The 20,095-nt window shown below is 56.9% G+C and overlaps 5 protein-coding genes across 5 annotated transcripts; all 5 read left to right on the forward strand.

Moving 5' to 3' along the window:
* Nucleotides 1-731: 731 nt before the first annotated feature.
* Nucleotides 732-2,009, forward strand: LINJ_34_2930 (conserved hypothetical protein; the record flags this gene model as incomplete). The annotated part of the gene is made up of 1 exon (XM_001468767.1): nt 732-2,009. The coding sequence occupies one exon, from the start codon at nt 732-734 to the stop codon at nt 2,007-2,009; it is 1,278 nt and encodes a 425-aa protein (XP_001468804.1).
* A 1,104-nt stretch (nt 2,010-3,113) lies between these two features.
* Nucleotides 3,114-4,880, forward strand: LINJ_34_2940 (conserved hypothetical protein; the record flags this gene model as incomplete). Its single annotated transcript, XM_001468766.1, has 1 exon — nt 3,114-4,880. One exon carries the CDS (start codon nt 3,114-3,116, stop codon nt 4,878-4,880), a length of 1,767 nt encoding a protein of 588 aa, XP_001468803.1.
* A 1,135-nt stretch (nt 4,881-6,015) lies between these two features.
* LINJ_34_2950 (conserved hypothetical protein) lies at nt 6,016-7,722 on the forward strand (the record flags this gene model as incomplete). Its single annotated transcript, XM_001468765.1, has 1 exon — nt 6,016-7,722. One exon carries the CDS (start codon nt 6,016-6,018, stop codon nt 7,720-7,722), a length of 1,707 nt encoding a protein of 568 aa, XP_001468802.1.
* Nucleotides 7,723-9,448: 1,726 nt separating this feature from the next.
* Nucleotides 9,449-10,657, forward strand: LINJ_34_2960 (conserved hypothetical protein; the record flags this gene model as incomplete). The annotated part of the gene is made up of 1 exon (XM_001468764.1): nt 9,449-10,657. The coding sequence occupies one exon, from the start codon at nt 9,449-9,451 to the stop codon at nt 10,655-10,657; it is 1,209 nt and encodes a 402-aa protein (XP_001468801.1).
* A 2,657-nt stretch (nt 10,658-13,314) lies between these two features.
* Nucleotides 13,315-14,847, forward strand: LINJ_34_2970 (conserved hypothetical protein; the record flags this gene model as incomplete). Its single annotated transcript, XM_001468763.1, has 1 exon — nt 13,315-14,847. The coding sequence occupies one exon, from the start codon at nt 13,315-13,317 to the stop codon at nt 14,845-14,847; it is 1,533 nt and encodes a 510-aa protein (XP_001468800.1).
* Between the last annotated feature and the right edge of the window lie 5,248 nt (nt 14,848-20,095).

The following is a 20,095-nucleotide window of genomic DNA, read 5'->3' on the forward strand; positions in this document are numbered from 1 at the left end:
TTCTGCCTCTCCACCGCCATCGCCGCCTTTTCTGCTGTTGTTTGTTTTATATACCTCTTTCTCTCTTTCTCTTGTACCATGACGCTCATGAGTTAGCATCTAACCCACCCACCCTACTCTTTCTACACTCACACACCGACACCGACACAGACACAGACACACGCGCTAAGAAAACAAGGACAACAGCAAACATCCACGGAGCAGCACGGGCGATGCTCTCTTTCTAATTGATTTTTTTCAGCTCAAGATAGACTTCGGCACTGTGGCCTATCCTTTCGTTTTTAAGGACTTTTGCTCTCCTTGTGAGCATGGCGGCGTGGGTTGAAGTCGTCTTCGATACCACAGTGTGAGCATTCCCCCTCCCCCTCCTCCGCTACATGCGCTGTCGATAAATCGTGTGAATTCCCTCTCCCAATGATCGTCTCGGCCACCAAAGAAATTGCCGGTATGGGCTTCTGGGACGAGGATAGGCGCGCATGTGTTTATGTGGTGTGTTCGTGAAGGGCATCCGAGAAGTTGCACCCTGTGCAAATGCACGGCTTCTTTCACGCCCTGGCCCTTTACTTCCTCCTTTTGCCGATGTGTATCTCTCTCTCTTTTTCAACAAATGCCTGCCTCCATTCACACATGCCCGCTCCTCGCTCTCGTTCTCACCGTTATTTTCAGTGACGCGTCGCGTTCTGGACGCTGTAGCTTGCCGGCGGCGTGCGTGTCGGCTAAGCCCAGCAGCTATGGAGTTCGTCCCGGCAAGCAGCCCTGTGCAACGGCGCCCGGTCGGTGTGCCACCATACCGCGTACCGCCCCTCTCGGGTCTATACCGAATGCGCTACCATCCGCCCACGCCAGACAGCACCTCATCCGATCGTCTCCGTGCAGAGAGTGGTGTTGAGGGGTCGGGTGACGCGGTATCTGGCACTCGCACTGCTTGCCGTGCAACCACTGGTCCCCCCGCCCAAGCTGGTGCAAACTCCGCTGCAGCGCGCCATGCAGCAGTCCATCAGCAGCTTCTCCGCGCGTCCTCGCTCCTTGATGATGGCATAGATTTGTTCGCTCTATACTCGTTATGCGAGGTGGAGCCGGTGCCGTGCAAGCTCTGCACCCTACACACGCAGGCGACGCTGAACACGTGCTCGTACCGTCTCCGTCAGTCGTATGAGCTACAAAAGAGGGGCACAGATCCATCTCTGCACTACCTCACAAGAGTCACGGAGACTCGCGACGAAGCTGCCGCCCGATCGGCGACGGAGTCTTCGCCACTGATTCGCATCTTGCAGCAGGGCTGGTATGTCTTCTTCTTCCCGATGAGCGAATGTGGGCGGCTGAAGGACAACCTGCTGGTGTACGTCGGCGAGGCCTTGATTGCCGGCGACGTGGCTGAGTGCGACCTGGCCAATGACGGCTGTCTACGACCGCTCAAGACAACGACGGCGGTGGCATTACCTGGGGCCGTGAACGGTCCTCTTGGGGGCACGACAACGGCAGGGGCATCGAAGTCGACCTCCGCAAACCCACAATGTTGGAAGTCTCTTTTCTACTACGTGGTCAGCCCTGTCCCCGTGCACTGGGGCACGAGGCAGTCGGCAGACATCCACTTGACTATCTTGTGGCGCAGCATACCAGCTGCCTATCCAGAGCATCGCCAGAGGAAGAGGAGCGTAACGCTTCTATACTCGTACTACTGCTCGCCGCGGGCGCCGGACACCTTCACGTGCCGCGCGCACTTCCCCAGTCATACTCGACTGCGGCTGGTACGCAGCCCAAACTGCGACACTAAGGTGCAACTGCGCAGTGATGTGACAGAACACATGGCGAAGGTGCACGTGGAAACCATGGACGGTAAGCCGCTAGAGACACACCGACACACGCGCGACTACGTCTTCGTGCTACAGTTCTTGTTGGGGGACGACACAGGGATTCTGGAGGAGTCCGGCGTTTTTGCAGCAGCTGTAGTGGCAATTGTCTTCCTGCTTCTTCTTTGGCTGTTGCTCACAAAGGACCTCATTCTGTAACTCAGCTCTCTCAAGGCATCTGTGTGCGTTTGTGCGGGTGTGTCCCTGGGTACCTTTCTGAAGTGTCTCATCGTTCTCCCCGCCTAACTGCGCGTCACTGCCCTTTTTGTGCGCCACGCGAGCAAGTGTCGTCCCCTTTCTCCCTGCACAGCCTTTTCTGTGTGCCTCTCTCGCTGTCACGCACAGACGAAAACCCTGCATATACGCATGCTGAAGGATACGGCACTTCTTCGAACGTGCACTACCCAGAAGGCAGGGCAAAAAGCTGTACCCTTACAAATGGGATTCCATGACAGCAGCGGTGTCACCGGTGCTCCCGAGACCTTCTTGGCGGCTTTCGTGTGGTGCCCATGCAATCAAGGCCCCCTACACAGTCCACTCACGCCCTGTGGTCAGTCCTTTTTCTTCGCATCTCTCTCCACGATGATGGAGGTAAGCGGAGGGCCAACAGCTCACCGTGCGCGGCATCTCAGGGTCCAGTGCACTTCCCCACCCCTCCCCCCCGCACAAACACACACACACATTATGTCTGTGTGCGGAGGAGCGAAGCGGCCGCTTCCACCCCCCCCCACCCCCTACCTCTGCTAATGCCGAACTACCTCCGGCCGTGACAAGATCCAGTACCCACAGCGTAGGGATGTCAGTGCGATGTATCGCTGCTGACGCCGGCGGTGTAGTCGTGGATGGGCGCGGCTGTGATGCGACCAGCGAGGCACTGGTGGGTAGGGTTTGAGGCAAAGGCCACGCTCTCCGATGGCCGGGTCGGCGCACTGCTGCAAGGCGCGTCTGTGCGACTGCTTCGCACGCACGCGACGTGCCCGCTGTGGCAGCCCCGGGGGGGGGGGCGGGCGATAGTGGTGATTGCGTCGTTTTTGGAGGGCACAGAAACGGACCACTGCTACACAGGAGAAAAAACGGAATTGCGGTTCTCACACACTCCTTCCCTCTGCACACTCTTTTTCTGTCTTCTTTGTCTGCTTCATGCCGAATGCCTACCGCCATGGCGACGATTGCCCGCGCCTCTGTGCGTGTGCCGACGTTTTCTCATGTCTGTCCCCTCTGCCCCGTAATAGAGGCGCAGAAGTACATGTGTGCGCGCCGAAGATGAGCGCGGACTACTCACGTATGTGTGCGGCGGAGAATGCGTCGGAGTCGCATCCGCCGGCGTACTCGCGCGACGCACTTGAGAGGGAGTTGCGCGAGGGCTTCCGCAAGCAGCAGCAACAAGTTAACAAAATCCGGCAGGTGGAGCACATGGCACTCGCCAAGGGCTTGGGTGAGTCTGCCGCGACGTCGTTGAAAGACGGCTTCTATATCCCGCATAAGGTGCTGCCGCCTCTCAAGCCAGAGGAGAAGAGGCTGTTTGAGCGGATAGACATAAGGAAGTGGTGCCGACATGCGGAGAGGAAGCTGGAGGACTCTGTCGTGGCTCCTCCACCCACGCTCGGCGAGGACTCTGCAGAGCACCGTCCGATGCAGGTCCAGGAGCATCAAAAATCTACAGAGGCGGGCGCTGAGGATGCCCTCAGCACTTCCCTTTCTTCTACGGCCTCGTCGCTTGCAGCTCTCGAGGGCAACTCTTCCGAAGATGTTCGGCAGTTTCTACACCAGCTGCGCTCCACATCACGAACCACCTCCTCTCTCCGCGATGCACGTGCGGAGGTGGATGACAATATTCAGGCCGTAGAGGAGGCGCTGTTACGGCAGAGCTCGCCGCTTTCTTTCGAGGATCTGCTTGATACCGCAGCCCGTCTGCTGGCCGCGATGGAGCGCGGTGAACTCACGGAAGATGTGTTGGTGCCGCGGGGTGCGGATGTTAGTACGGAGAAGGATGAAGGCAACCCGGGAAGCCCTGCGGACTCTGCAGATGCGCCCTCGTCGGCGAGCGGCTCAACAACCCGTGTTCTGCACGGCGCTGTGGAGGTGGAAACGTACACTCGTAGGCATCTTCTCCCGAGAGCCTACCAGGTGGTCGCCATTGCGCACACCGCGGAGTGGATTCTGCAGTACACGATGGCCTACCTGCGCACCACAGTGACTGTGAACCAAGACGAGGCGTTCACTCGCCTAGCCCTGCTGGCGCGCTGCGTGCGGCTGCTCGGCAATATAGAGAACTTCTCCTCCATCCTCTTATCTCTGGAAACCAAGTGCGAGGAGTATGCAGGTTTCGCGGCGCTCAAGGACACGGCAGAGAAGCACCTGGGCACACTGCTGGATGATGTGGAAGCCTCGCTGGACTCCATTTTGAGCGCGCCGTTTCCGTCTCGTCGCTCACGCCTTCTGCTACTCGAGGGTGGAATCCAGAAGAAGCTGCAGCGTGCTCTGCTCTTCCTCAACGAAATCGACTACAGCTGGACGCCGCATGTGCACTTTCACTGGGCCTGGAAGGTGCAACTGCTCAGCACGTCGTTTCACCGCATTCATGGGCGCATTTCTCGCAAGCACATGCAGTGCAGTATGGGTTTTGTGGACAGCTCCCTCTACGAGAGGGTGGCTGACACGCGCATTACCGGCCGCTACATGGGCGCCTCCCCGGTTCAACCGAAAGTGCTCCGCGCGCAGCAGGTGGAGTATGAGAAGATCACAGAGGGCCTCACGTTTCAGCAAATCGGTATGTCAATCAAAGGGGTGGCGAGTCTTCTTGTTGGCGAGCAGTTGTGCATGGGGGCACGGTACATTCTCTGCCAATCCACGAAGCAGTTCGACCAGGTCTGGGGCTTTCACATGGATGAAATCAGCACAGCACCGACGCAAGAGGAGCTCTCCGCGACGGCGGCAAAGATAGCGACGCATGCCAAGGAGCAGCTAACTGCACGACCGACTATCGAAAGAAAAGAGCACTCCTCCTCGACCTTTCTCACCCAGATGTAGATGGTCATGTTCAGGGTAAGTTCGTCCATTTTTGCGCGTGTGTGCTGTTTTTCTGCGTTTCCTTTGCGTGCGTCTCACTCTGGTTGCACCATTCGTGTCTCCGCGGCTTTGCCGTGAGTATCCGGGCTACCTTCCTCTCTCTGCTCTCATGGATGTAAACCATTTTTTTTCTTTACCTCTGCCCGTCTGTCTATCCTCCGATGACGGAGGTAAGCGGAGGGCCAACAGCTCACCGTGCGCGGCATCTCAGGGTCCAGTGCACTTCCCCACCCCTCCCCCCCGCACAAACACACACACACACATTATGTCTGTGTGCGGAGGAGCGAAGCGGCCGCTTCCACCCCCCCCCACCCCCCTACCTCTGCTAATGCCGAACTACCTCCGGCCGTGACAAGATCCAGTACCCACAGCGTAGGGATGTCAGTGCGATGTATCGCTGCTGACGCCGGCGGTGTAGTCGTGGATGGGCGCGGCTGTGATGCGACCAGCGAGGCACTGGTGGGTAGGGTTTGAGGCAAAGGCCACGCTCTCCGATGGCCGGGTCGGCGCACTGCTGCAAGGCGCGTCTGTGCGACTGCTTCGCACGCACGCGGACGTTACTCCATCTTGCACACTCGCGTTCCCTCTGTCTTCAAACGTGTCTACTGGGGCGGGCACACATCGGCACAACTAAGCGCACGCAAGCACGCGCACGTGTTTATTCTATCGACACAAGCACATCACACGCAGTAGCGTGCACAAGAGGCGCCTGAGGCCATCGCGGGCTTTGGCTTCGTACCACTCACAGGTCCGAGCAAGCAAACAAGACGAAAGGAAAAGCCTTCACGGACGTCTACGTTGGCTGCGGACGTTTCCCTTTTCACTTTTTTTTCGCTCTGGTTTTTGCCGCACCGCTTCATAGATGCCTTCATAGACAAGACGGCAAAGTGGGTGTTGCACGGTCGGTTGTATGCTAGCGTACATTACCCCGTCCTCCTGTGTGGGTGACAGTGTTTTTTATTCTTGTCCCTCCAAGATTCCTTCTGCGCGTGTGTGCGTGTGTGTCTGAGACGGTCATGCGGGTCAGAGCTACGTCATCTACTGAGTCTTTGTTTCCGTTTCTTCTACCGCTCGCGTTTCTCTTCGGTTTGTGACCATGGAGTCCTCGGCGGCTGCGGCGGCGCCAACCACCTGTGTCTACGTTCTATCCGACGTCGATGGCTACAAGTACAAGCTCGTCATGCAGGGCGATCTCCAGCTTCTCACTGTGCGCAAGGTGAAGCGCTATCTCCAGCGAGCCGCAGGAATCGATCCTGCACAGCAGTTGCTCACCTTCAACAGCGTGGCACTCGACGACACGATGAGTGGGAAAGATGCCGGCTTCTTCGACGGAGCCATTCTGCGGCTGCAGCAGGTATCGTCGTCCTCCGCAGCACTGGCACAATGCATCTCCGTGGACGGAGCATCGCCCTTCCACCGCGCACACGGTGGACCGGGCTGTTCCAGCTCGTTTACTGCTCTCCCTCGTGGTGAGCAGGACACAGGCACTCGCACCTCCCCTCGAGGTGACGGTTCTTTTTTCGCTGAAACATCGCCACGGCTGTCCGCGTCGGCGGCGACAGGGGTCGTGGGGGCTCCGCAGCTGATCAGCAGCCCTCGCGCTTTACCACCGCCGCTGAGGTGTCTATCACCGAACAAGTTGACAGGTGGTGCCGAGTGCGAGGCCTACGATGCAGCTTCCTGCAGGAGAAGGGGCGTGGTAGCCGGCGTGGCTTACTCCTCTCCGCCAGAACTCGCAGGCACTACTAGCGTCACGGTCAGCACACCGCAAGTCATTCCAGGGAGGGCATCATCCGCCCCAAACGCAGATGGCGACGGCTTCCACGTGTACTACCGCGAGCTGGAAGAGAAAGTGGCGGCTCTCTCTCTCGACAACGTACGGCTGCGTGAGCAACTCCAAGTGGTGGCCCGGCAGGCGGCTGAGGCGTGCACGGATGGGAGGCACGAGGAGGAGGTGAAACGACTGAAGGCGGCCGTTGCAATGGCGCAAGAGGGCGTCAAGGACGCAGAGAGAGCTGCAGCAGATCGGTGGCGCGTCAAGGAGGAGGAGCTCGTCAAGGAGCTGGACCTGCTGCGAGAGGAGCGACGCCGGTTTCACGAGGAATCCACCGCGCAGGAGGCGAAGCTGCAGGAACTGGTTCACTCGATGGAGGGCGAGATTCGCGGTCTAAAGTACGAGCTGCACGATAAGGATGAAGCACTACAGGCGGCCCGTCTCTCGCTGGCCGAGGCGCAAAGTGAAAAACGTTCACGGACGGACGTGGCGCGTCGCGGCGTCGACATTTGCCCGCGTGGCGAAGCCAACCACCCTTTCGCGCCAGCTGCATCTCGCCGTGCGCGAATTCCGCTGCACCAGCGCCAGCATGGCGGCAGTTCCAGCATTGACGAGTTGGCAGAAACGGCCTTGGAGTATCTGACGCAGGCCTTCGAGTCCGCCACGCCGCTGGTGCTTGAACCTGAGAACGACACCTGCGTCGTCCCCGTAGCCAACGATTTGAAGGTGCTTGTCACGCTTGATCGAGAGACAGAGCGACTGTACTTGTACGTGACGCTCCTCAACCACCTGCCTTCGTCTCCTGTCCAACGGATGCAGCTATACGAGATGCTGCTGGAGGGTGCGTTGCTCGGCAAAGACATGGCCGGGGGCAGTGTCGGGGTGAGCCTCGAGTCGAACCTTGTGTTGATGAGCGTCTCAGCCAATCTACGTCACAGCGGCGCATCTGCGCTGGCAGCCACGGCGGCACCGTTTGTGAAAGCGGCTCAGGCCTGGACGAAGAGCATTGACGTTTTGCTCAACAACTGAAAGGGTATTTTGAGCAGCAGTGAATTAGAAGGAATCTGTGTCCCAGCAAGGACACAGAATCATGGCATTGTAGCGCGTCAGTGAGGGCCTCGGGCGCGTTTCCCTCTTTTTTCCTTTTCTGTGCCACGGCCTGGTGTCATTATTCTGCCTTTGTCAGCACTCACATCTGCAGCTGTGAGAAAAACGCAAACTCATCTGAAGAGAGCAGCTGCGAACAGCTGGAATTTCTCTCTTAGAGCTTGTTTGAACGGTGCCCACGCATTACTTCCCGAGGCTGAATCAGAGGCGCTCTCTGGGTCTTTGCCACCGGCACGGAGATCGCCGACCTGAAAGCCGCACGTGAAGGCGCACAAAAGGATGTTCATGCGCCCTCTAGCTCTTATCCTGCTTGTCTCTGCTGCGTCTTCCTTCGACTCTGTGATTTATGTGATCTGCCTTTCACTTCCCTCCTCCCTGCTGCCATTGGTGTTGCGCTAATGCACCAAATATCTCCAATTACTCGCGTCCACGCACGGACATGTGCCTGGGCAGAAGTGCATCAGCGGCACATCTCAGTTCGCTCTTTTTTTTTGCACGTTCGCGAACTACACTTCTCTGCTCCCACGTTGTATTTTTCTCAACGGCGACACCGACTCGCAAGGGTCGTCCACCGTGTACATTTGAAGGCTGCGTACTGGTGCCCAAGGTTCAGGGCAGATTTAGAGTGCGGCGTTCCGCTTTGGGCATTGACGTGGATATCCTTCAGCACCTCACTTGCAGACGGCGCCACGTGTCTTATCTGAAGTAGGTGGTATCGCACTCGTAGCGCCACTCTCCCCCCATCCCCTCTTTTCTTTTTCTTTACTGCATGGGTGTTGTCACTGTCTTGTGTCCTGCTCAACGTGTGTTGCGTTTATTGTCTGTCTCTGTGGGTGTGCTGTCTTTCTCTTTTCTATTTATCACTGTTTCGCACTTGCAGTGCCGACCACTTCTATCACCTTCACTACCAGCTAGAACCGTGCGTGTATTACCGTTGCTCCCCTGTCGCTGCTGTATTCCGCTGATTACGGCCCACCTATTTTTCTTGTGCGGCTAGATGACGGCGCCAGCGCACCAAGTGACGAGGCTCTTCCTCGTTCTTTGCGGCTCTTCTTCACCGGAGTCGTGCACCGCTGCCGCCGCCAAGGACGTGACTTTTCTGGAACTACCGTGCATCCCTGTAGCAACGGCCAACTCCACAGAGAGCGGCGGGTGCGCTAGTGCTCCGCCGCGACCTCTCGTATCGCCTGCTGTACATCTCGGCCGTCAAACGCCGTTTCTCTCCTCGTCGCTGCAAAACGACCGCGCCTGGTCGCGTGCACTGCTGGAGGTGACAACGTGGTGCATAGAGGGGCTTCCCTCAACCTCGTACGATGGCGTCGTTCCTGTCGACGCCGCTACGTTGCCCTTTGCCGGGGTGCGCGTGCGACTCTGCGGTAAGGGTCGCCCCATTCGCGTCGTGCCAAGTGGAGCAGCCGGCGAGCGGGAAAGCACTACTCTCACAGAGCGTGGAAGCTACACATGGCTGCAACACGGCGATGTTCTCGAGTTTGGCACTCAGGCGCAAGTACGCCTGTTGGCAGTGCACGTCCGTGTAGGGCATGCCGCCGAACTGGTCCAACATGCATCCTTTGTGTGGATCACCTCTTCTTCGAAATCCACGAGCGCTACAGGGGTTGCCGTCAGCAATGTTGACGCGCAGCCGACGATGACGGCGGTGCCTACGGCGCTATGGTTCGCGGGCCCCTACGAGTGGTCAGCCGTGCCGAAGTTCCTAAAGTCGAAGATGCTACAGGAAGCCGAGCAGCTGACTCTTTACATGCACGATAGAGACGCTTACCGCCTTACGAAGGCCGCTGCAGACACAGCAAGCATCAGCGAGTCGAATCGACTACGCTATGGCGGCTTCGACAGAAAGGGCACGAAGGGAACTGCGATACGAGTATCACCTTGGGTCGAGAGCGAGAGACGCACCCATGCGGAGGAAGTTCTGGTGACATCTTCGCCCCACTGCAGCGAATTCGGCTACAGGTCGAGTGCCGCAGCGGAGGAGCGCGAAATGGACGCGGCTACGCCGACGACGAGATCTCAGCAACAGCAGCCGCAGCAGCAGCTCACCCTGTTGACGGCGAGCTCGCCCTCGAACATCCTGGCGGAGTGGGGGCAAACACGGAACGCACCTGCTGAAACGGCCAGTTCACCGTCGCTGTCTGCCGCGCGGGAGCGCAGCAGCGTTGTCGCGGCTGTCTCCCATCCCAGGTTCCCCTCACAGCCGCAGCAGAAGGACGGTTGCGGCTCTGATGCAGCGCCACGGCCGACGGCGCCACCACCGTTGCGTGCATCTCTTCAACACCGCCGGAACTGCGGTTCTACGGTGTATAGTCTTAGCACCTTATCGGAAACGATGGATGACAAGTTGAACGAGGCTTTGCTTAACTTGGAGGACGGTGGTAACGAAGTGGGTGAGGCACTGGTGGAGCGGCGCGAGAAAGAAGCTTTTCTTATTGTCACGGAGGAAGACTTGAGCGGCACCCGCATATCGTCGGCAGAGGAGCTGATGGCCAGCGCAAGTCAGCGAACTGGGTTGGATGACGGTGCAGAGGATCACGGCAACGTCCTAGGCAACACCCCGGCGTCTAAACGGTGGTCTTTGAAGCGAGGACGAGAAGAGGCAGCCCGTGGCCGGCGGATATCGCGCTCCGGCAATCGCCGGGCATTCCGTGAAGGTGGCGATGGCCGCCGCTTGTCGCGCGGCGGTTGGGCTAAGTCGACCTGCGGTGCTGAGCTCTTGCAATCCATGTGCGACGACGCCGAAAATGCTCCTCCTCCGCAGCACCTGACGCGCGCGGATATTCGACGAAGACACTCTAATCAGCCCCCACAGGAAGATTCGCAGGTTGTATTTTTTGATCATTAGAGTATCAGACCACCCTGATGACGAATGGAGCCACACCTCACCGTGCGCGGCATCTCAGGGTCCAGTGCACTTCCCCACCCCTCCCCCCCCGCACAAACACACACACACATTATGTCTGTGTGCGGAGGAGCGAAGCGGCCGCTTCCACCCCCCCCCCCCACCCCCTACCACTGCTAATGCCGAACTACCTCCGGCCGTGACAAGATCCAGTACCCACAGCGTAGGGATGTCAGTGCGATGTATCGCTGCTGACGCCGGCGGTGTAGTCGTGGATGGGCGCGGCTGTGATGCGACCAGCGAGGCACTGGTGGGTAGGGTTTGAGGCAAAGGCCACGCTCTCCGATGGCCGGGTCGGCGCACTGCTGCAAGGCGCGTCTGTGCGACTGCTTCGCACGCACGCGACGTGCCCGCTGTGGCAGCCCCGGGGGCGTAGCGTTGAATGCAGCGCACGTTTGTGCGGCAGCGAGTGGACACGTCGGAGGGAAAGCAGTCCAAAAAAAAAATCAAAGCCTAGTCAGCGAGCCAGGGCTCAAGCGAAGGAAACAAAGTGAGATGCGTGCTGGGGCGAGGCGCTGGTCGGTATGTTTCAGTTCTTTCGTGTGCTGTGTCTTTTGTGTGGCACAAATCGCTGAGTTTTTCCTGTACGGCGGTGCGCCTTACCTGTTCTGAGTTCCGGTTTTACCACACACCAGTAAATGTGTCTCTCTCTGCCTGTATCATTTTCTACAAGCATGTCATGCTTTCTCTTATCTGTATATATATATATATGTCTTGCTGCAGAGCAGAGAGGAAGAATGTGCATTAGCGTGCATGAGCAGTCACGTGCCCATCTGCGCTGCTTCCGAAACAAACAAAAGTCGGAAAGATGATGTCGTCACGAGGGTCAGCAAAGGATCTACTCGAAAGGCCCGTGCGATGCTGCTCACGATCTCAGCAAGTTGCCTGTCGTGGATGACGCGTGAGAAAGTTGGGTGTGCCGAAACCCAATGATTAACGAAGGTGGAGGGGAAAGCCCCAGTGCTCAAAAAATTTGTGTCGGTCTCTTACTCGTGCTTCTGGAGATCGGCTTACGAACAAGGACCTCGTGCAATGCGCGGTGTGCGCGTGCGGTGGTGTTGAGGCTCATGCAGCGCGACTGTCATCTTTCCCCCTCTCCTCCTTTTTTTTTGACGGTTTTGCATCACCCGATAACCATCATATATACGATAATACTGCGCGTCTGCTCGCACGGCCCAGAGAACATTGTGGTGTGATTGAAAGGTTGCTGCTGGGTTCGTGGAGTGCTTTCGATTGGACAGCGTGGTTCCCCCCTTCCCCTCCACCCTCTCTTCCCCACCCACCCATCCCGGTGCGCAACTCTCCTTCCATGTCAAACCACACGCGCGATCCCGTCCTCATTTCCATTTCCCCCTTTCCTCCTAGTCAAAGCCTCTCGACACGTCGTGACGGTGCCGGCCCGTCGTTTGCACACACGCACCTCTCTCTCCCTTCACTGTATCCCTTGCGTCTACCTTTCCTCCTCCCTTTTCCTCTCCCTCTTTCCTTCTGTGCCTAAGGAGGCGTACCGCAGAAGCGCGTGCGTTGCTCTGTGTGTGGGCGCCTTTATTAGTATTTGTTGTTGACTATTTGATTATTATTAATCTTACTCTCTTCGCGTGAGTGTGTGTGCCCGAATTGGCGAGTAGGCGTCGGAGGAGCACTGGCAAGGACCTTCCCTGTGTGTTACCATCCTTTCTTGTTTCTTTCTTGTCGTTGCCTTCGGTACGCGAAACCAAACAAGAAGAAGCGGTACCGCCGAGCAACCACCAAGAGGTCTTCAGAGGGTGACAGCGCACAGTCGCTGGGCCTTTCGGGATTTGGGCAGCAACGTTCTTTGTCTTCTCTATCAAAAAAAAAAAAACAGAAAACAAAAGACGCACAGGCTACCGCAAAGCTGCCAGGAACGCAAGCCATCATAAAAAAGGCGGAAGTAATATAAATACGATACGACACCAGACTCATACTCACACGCACACCCACACCTCTGCTCATTGTACTTCTCTCGCGACTTGGTCGTCCACACTCTTGTGGTCTGTCTTGCTGTCTTGGAGTTGTTTGCAGCACACCCTCTCTCTATATATTTGTGTGTGTGTGTGTGTCATCATTACGCTGTCGTTGTAATCGGTGTTGTCGCTCTTTTTTTGTCTTGGCTATCGGCATCTCCCTCCTTCGTTTGTTTGTGGTGTCTCTCCGTACCACGGTCACCACCATCCCCACCCCTTCGATCACTCCAGCCGGGATTCCGCGTATCACTTCTGTTGTTTGTATCACTGTCTTGCTTGCTTTCTTTCCAACCGATTCGTTGAGCATTACTGTCGCCCCGTATCTTCCTCTCTCGTTTCTGCTGCTTCGCGTTGTTTGCACCCTTGTCCTCTGAAGTCACATACACGCACACCTTCCTATCTTCCTCCCCCCCCCGTCTAGTCACCTCTCCGCATCTGCGCCGAGGTGTGCCGTCACGTGCTTCTCACACGTGCAACTTGAGCGAGTCGGCGCTCCGACGGCTACGTAACCTGAAAAGCCAGCCAGAGGCGTTGCCAAATTAAAACAAAGAAAAAATAGCGATACATCGGTTCGTGGGCAGGCGAAGCAGCAGCAAAAAAAAAATCGAAACAAAAATGTTCCGCGTGTTCTCAGGTAGTTGCATGTCCCTCGAGGACATGGACACAGTTCTGCGTTCCAACTTAGTAGAGCACCCGCACTTGCTGGGCCCTGGCGCAGACTTCTTCACTGAATCCGGCGAGCCGGTCCGCCCGCAGCCTGGGGCGCACACGTTCCAAAAGGTTTTCTCCGGCAGCGCTCTTGACCTGAACGCTGGCAATGCGGAAGTCTCTGATGAAGACGTGACGGCGACAAGCCCGCTGGGGCAGGGGTCACGCGTCATCCCACCCAGTAGCATCCTGAATCAAATCTCCACGGAAAACGAAAAAGAGAAGGCCCGCGCCGCGAAGATGAAGATCCACGTTCTCGTGGTCGGCGAGAGTGGATACTTGGCGAGTCACGTTGTGGCCAAACTGCTCGATGCAGGGTACAGCGTACGCATGACGGTTCCGGATGCCGCGCGACAGCAGAAGCAGATAGACCTCTACGGCGCGAGCCGCGATGTGGCCCAGCGCCTCACCATCCTGCAGGCAGACGTCACAAACTCCAACTCGCTGCGTGATGCCATCCGCGGTTGCCGTTACATAATTCACTGTGGGTGTTCTAGCGCTTCCCCGCAGGCGAAGGACCTGGTGGCGCTCTACACCAAGGCGATCCGAGCTCTTTTTGATGGCATTCGCCTCTCCGGCAAGTCGACAGTGAAGCGAGTCGTACTCACCGGCGCCGCGTCATCGATTGTGCATATCACGGAATGCGACCCTCCGTCGGGACTGTTTGATGAGAGCAACTGGAACAGCGTAGCTACCCCCGAGGATGACCCGCTGCCTTTTGCGAAGCTTGTCTTCGAGCGGGAGGCCTGGCGGCTGCGGCAGATGATGGGCGTGGAGTTGGTGGTGTTGCTCCCCTCTATCTCCATCGGTCCAAGTCTGACAGACGAGACAAGTGAGGCGATGGTCACCATCGAAGGGCTCGCGAACTCTTCCAAGTACTTTCCGTTCTGTCCGAACCTTAGCTGGAACTTTGTAGACGTGCGCGACGTCGCGGACGCGCACGTGCGTGCGCTGGAGGTGGCAGAGGTGCGGGACCAGCGCATCATCATCTCCAACGAGTGCGTCAGCTTGCCAGAGCTGTGCCGCATGATGAAGCAGCTGTGCCCGCAGTTGACACCCCCAACGCACACGGCGTGGACGTTTGTGACGCTCGGTATTGCAACGGTAGTGCTGTGGAACAGCGTGAATCTTCGCTTTCTGTGGCGCAGTCTGGGCGTCCGCAAGCGCCTTGACAACCGCCGCGCCAAGGAGCAGCTCGGCGTTTCCTTCACACCCATGCAGCAAACCCTTCGCGACTGCCTAGACCAGATGTCGCGGTCGGCCAAGGCAAACGCAGACGCCGAGGCGGCTGCCGCGGCGCAGCGCACGTCCACTAACGGCAAGCGGAAGGCTGCAGCTGCCCCGTCCTCCTTGCGACTGGTCAGCCCTGCGGTGGTGCTGTCCCTGTTCACTCTCGCCGCTGCCGGCGCGGCAGTGGCGCGGTACGTTAAGCGAAAGTAAGAGGAGCATGAGCCCAGCAGTTGAAGCGAAGATGAAGACACCGGTGTCAGACCTTGCGCGGCCGTGCAAGATGCTCTGCTGCTCGCTGCCCCCTTGCGCTTTTCGTTGTACCTTCACTGTCTGTGTGTGTGTGTGTGTGTCTCCGCTCTGCCCCGGCTAAGGCCCGCCCGCCACCTCTTCGTTGTTTTGATGCTTCGGTTGGTGTGTTCGTTTTTTTTTCGTACTTCCTTTCATCTCCGTTCCTGATCTGCCTTTGCTTCTTCTCGTCCCTCCCCCGATACACGTGCATCAACACCACCCTGCCTGCCTACTGTGCGTCGCTGGTTTCTATATTTTCCCTGGGCTCGTCTCTGCTGGGCCCTGTGTTCTCGTTTCCTTTGATCTTCGTCTTCTCTCTGCATCTCCACGCTACTTCTTGTAGCGCTAAGCTGCCCCCCCCCTCTGCCAGCATCAATGTGAGCAGGCGATGTCGGAATCACGACGAGGGAGCGAAAGAGGAGGGGATACCGTACATGCATACACAGACACATTGTGGAACGCCCCTTCTGGCCTCTCGCTCTCCCCCTTACATCGCGTGCCTTCTCTCTTTTTTTTCCTGTTCACGCGTGTGCCTGTTCGCGAACGATTGATGTCTCCAACCATGTTGATTTCGCGAACCTCAGCCAGGCGGTTGAGCTGCTGCCTTTTTGTTTTCGTGGTCGCGTTTCTATTTTTGGTTTTCTACTCGCTGCCGCTCCCTGTGCGAAATGGATGCGCAGGAGACAAGAGCCGAAGCAAGCGCAGGCCATGGTGAGTAGTCAGAGGGATGAGCGAGAGTGGCGAGAGCAAGAGCAAGGAGATGGTGGGCATTATCACTGACGCCTTCCATAAACTCGCTGCTGCTCGCTTATTCGTGCGCGATGCAGACGATCGCGTGAACGAAAGCAAAGGAAAGGGCCACTCGGCATAAACAGCACGTTCTCTCGCATGAATCGTACGTCCTCCCACCCACACCCACACCCACCGCTCGAGCTCGCTTCCTTGTTTCCGGTTTCTATTTTTGGTTTCTGTATTGATATCCACCTATAATGGCGGAAGTCGACAGATGCAGGCAGCGAGCCCTCCTCCAAAGACAAGGACGTGCCCGTGGAAGATGGCCCGAGAGCGCGAAAACGCGAGCACTGCGCGCAGGTGCTCTCGGGTGCAGCTGGCATAGTGTATGATGCCCATGCAAGGCAGCGGGGTGTCAGCAGAGCAGCAGCCACGGACGGCACAGGCAAGAGGGGATCCGCCACACTGATACACCGCCAAGTGCGCATATGCGCGACTGACGGCATCTGCTGCGTCCGGCTGGTGTAAGCTGATGAGGAACAGGTGCACGTAGGCGTGTGGAGCTCCACCCGATCACCGAACTGCGCCGTCGGGTCCTCCAGACTCCCATGTGGAGGGTCGCCGCATCACATTGTGGAATGCCGCGGCCTGAGGCGCCTTCCTGCTCGAGCTCACCCGGCATGTACGCCGGCCACCCACCTCTTTCCTCCCCCTACCGTGTTACCCGCGGCACGGACACCCCCGCCACTGCCGTGGAGCAGGACCCTGGACGCGGCCCGGTGCAACTGCAGCCGGCCCGCCCTCGACGACCAGGATGTGGGCGTCGCGCGACAATGGCCGGGTGAACTGTGTTTAGGTGCGTGTGTAGTTGTGGACTTTGCACGGGGTGCAAGGAGCAGTTGGATAACAAAATATCCTCTAGTCGGATGCCTGCTTGCTTGCCGTCGCTCTTGGTGTTTTATTTCACATCCGAGACTCGACAGTCGTTCCCACGGCGCTCCCCTTTGTTCGTGTCGGCGTGGAAACTTATGGCGCTAAGAGAGGAAGTGCGAGTGCGGTCAAAAGAGACCCACGGAGGAGGGAATGCACGTCCTGCTGCGCGAGAGTCTGTGAGCGAGCCAGTAAAGGTATGAGTGTGAGTGGTGCGGTCAGTAAAATATAAAATAAGTGGGCGGACGCGTAAAGACAATGGGGAGGAGGAGTGGCCTAGAGCACGAGCATAAGACCTCCGAAGGCAATAAATGTGTTTGACATCAGCGACAGCAGTACATACCCCTACCCCGGTTTTTCTCGTCTTTCTCTCGTGGTCTTTTCCTTTACTTTGCTTCCCTTCTTCCCGCGTCTTGACGTGCTCCTGCTTGTTGATGTACGCACGTTGTCTCGCACGCCCTCATTTCTCTTCGCTTCGCATCTGTCGGTATAGTTTCCTGTCCGTATCGTCGATGCTTTCCCCCGTTGTGTGTTTTTGTGCGTTTGTGATGGTGGTGCCGTTTGGTTCGTGTGAGTTACTCGTTCCCCTTCCTTCTTTCTCATGCGTGTGGTGGTGGCGGCAGTGCCACCACCCGTTTTCTCTTTCCGTGCTTCCTCGTGTGTGTCCACTTTTTGCCCTCCCTCCGTCCTCCTCTTTTCTCCCCATTCAGTTTTTCATCTGACTATTATTAAGTAACACTACCGTAAAACGGGCGCGCCTGCTGTTGTTGTTTCGCTTGTGTGCTGCCACACGTACGGAAATAAACTCGCGAAAGGGAGGATAATGTGTTGGTGTTTTTGTGTAAACGAGTGTTTGTCTGATGTTTTTTTTTTTTTTCATTTTGTCCCCCCCCTCAAAGGCGCTGAGCGAAGAAAATAGAAAGCGAGGTGCGAGCGAGGAAGGGCGAGAGAAGGGTATGTGATACACGCACTTACATTCAGACACGCACACGCCCCGCAAGCACGCAGGAAGTACATGAAACACAAACACACATATATATGCATATGCCTAAACGAACCAGCGCCCTCTTTATCCATGAAAGCATGCAATAACATTGACACGGAGAGACAAGCCGTTTGAGAACATCCGCGAAGCAAGCCTTTCGTTTATTTGAGGTCTGCAGACAGACACACAAAAGCGCACGTTGAGCACTAAGTCGTTGAATCATCGCCCACGAAGCAGCAGCGGACATCACACGCACCATTTTCCTTTTTTTGTCGCCGTTCGTTTTGTTCCTGATGCCATGAAACGTGACGGGCTGCTCATCTCCCCCCCCCCACACACACACACCCGCGCACGCGAACGAACGCGTGTGTACGGACAAGCATAAGAAAGAGGCCAGCCTTCCCCCCGGAAGCTGCGTGCTGTCAGGCGTGTCTTTCTGTCGCCGCAGTCACACTCATCTACACTACACTGTTGTATTTTTTGCCCTCCCCCTCCCCTCACGGCAGTCCATCACCACCCTTTTCCATGGGCGTCTACGTGTCCACACCAATGCTACACCTGCCGTTTCTTCGCGAGGAGGGGAAGGAGACGGAGAGGGCGGACGAGCCGGGTGGCCTGCTCCCTTGCTTTCATGCGACCGTTTCCTCATGTTTCTCAGTCTTCTTTCACCCTCTATCGCCTTCTCCCCTCATCGATGGACTCCGTCTTTTCGGTCCTATCCCTGTCTCCTTTTTGTGTGTATGTATGTGTGTGTGGAGTGGGTGGGTTGGTTTTTGTTGAACTCGCACGTCACTCGCCGGGTAACACTCTTTGTAGGCGGTGCGTGTGTCTGTGTGTGCATCTCTGATGCTTGGCGCTTTTTCTGGCGTATGGTAACACCGTGCTCTTAGTGGTGCTGTATTTTTTTGTGATTTTTTCTTCTAGCCCTTTCGTCCGTTTTCGTGGTCTATCTGGTGCTTAATGTTGTGCAGTGTCTGCTGAGCTTTTCTTTCGTTTGGTCAACGGATCGCGTATTGCGGATAGAGCTCTCTTTTTTTCTTTACCTCTGCCCGTCTGTCTATCCTCCGATGACGGAGGTAAGCGGAGGGCCAACAGCTCACCGTGCGCGGCATCTCAGGGTCCAGTGCACTTCCCCACCCCTCCCCCCCGCACAAACACACACACACACATTATGTCTGTGTGCGGAGGAGCGAAGCGGCCGCTTCCACCCCCCCCACCCCCTACCTCTGCTAATGCCGAACTACCTCCGGCCGTGACAAGATCCAGTACCCACAGCGTAGGGATGTCAGTGCGATGTATCGCTGCTGACGCCGGCGGTGTAGTCGTGGATGGGCGCGGCTGTGATGCGACCAGCGAGGCACTGGTGGGTAGGGTTTGAGGCAAAGGCCACGCTCTCCGATGGCCGGGTCGGCGCACTGCTGCAAGGCGCGTCTGTGCGACTGCTTCGCACGCACGCGACGTGCCCGCTGTGGCAGCCCCGGGGGGGGGGGGCGGGCGATAGTGGTGATTGCGTCGTGTTGTATGGAAGAAAATTGGAATTACGTTGAAAATGGAAAAACAAATAGTATCTCTGTCTCCTCGTTTGACGGGGGCTACCGTGCTGGTGATGGTTTAGCGCATGCCTTCTTGGTGATGTGCTCGCTCGTTTATGTAGCTCTTTGTGTGTGTGTGTGTGTGATATGCTGCTAACCTCTCTTTCTCTTCTTCGCTCGCTCTCTCTTCCATGTCGACCGTTAGTCGACCCTCCGCTCTTTCTCTCTTTCCGGTATTGTCTGTTGTATCTTCGTTGTTGTTGTTCGCTCGTTGTTGTTTTTCGCTTCCGGTTGTTGTGGGTTTGGCTTGTTAGGTTTTCGCCTTTTTTTCTTTCGTGCTCATATCTGTCCTCTTTTACGCGTTGTGGCTCTGGTGCTGGTGTCTTGGGTTCTTTTCCCCTGGTCTGTCGTTCTCTTACACGAACACCAACGACTCAAAAAAAAAAGAAAACAGAAAGGAAAGCGATACTGTTGATGTTGCTGTTTCTCATTTTTCTCGTTGTCTGTTTCGTCGCCGGGTGTTGTTGTTTGACCGTGTGTGCGTGTGTGTGTGTAGGTGGGTGGGTGGGTGGGTGGGTCAGCGAACAGAGAGGGGCGTGTGCGCGCGTACCCGTCTCCGAATGTCGTTCTTCTCCCACGGTTGATTCTCTTTTTTCTTGTGTGTGTGTTGTTTGTCGAGTCGATCATCTCACAACGCTGTACTTAAACGCTTTCCTCAACATCAACTGCCGATATATCCCCGACAAGTATTTTCTACTGCTCTCATGCGGCGCGGAAATGCCCCATAGTTTCCGTTGAGCCACGAAGGTGAATAACGCGCGGCCGTATGAGGATAAGCGCACGGGAAACCAGAGTTTGACGAGGGTGTCAATGCAGAGGGGGTACATCGGCCCCCTCTCCATCTCTACGGACTCATGCCTCTCTCTCTCCGAGTGTTTTGCGCTTGCCCTTACCGAAGACATTTTGCGATTGTTTGAATGTCGCTTCAGTT

The sequence above is a fragment of the Leishmania infantum genome, chromosome 34 (genome assembly GCF_000002875.2).
Source record: "Leishmania infantum JPCM5 genome chromosome 34".
NCBI lineage: Eukaryota > Euglenozoa > Kinetoplastea > Trypanosomatida > Trypanosomatidae > Leishmania > Leishmania infantum.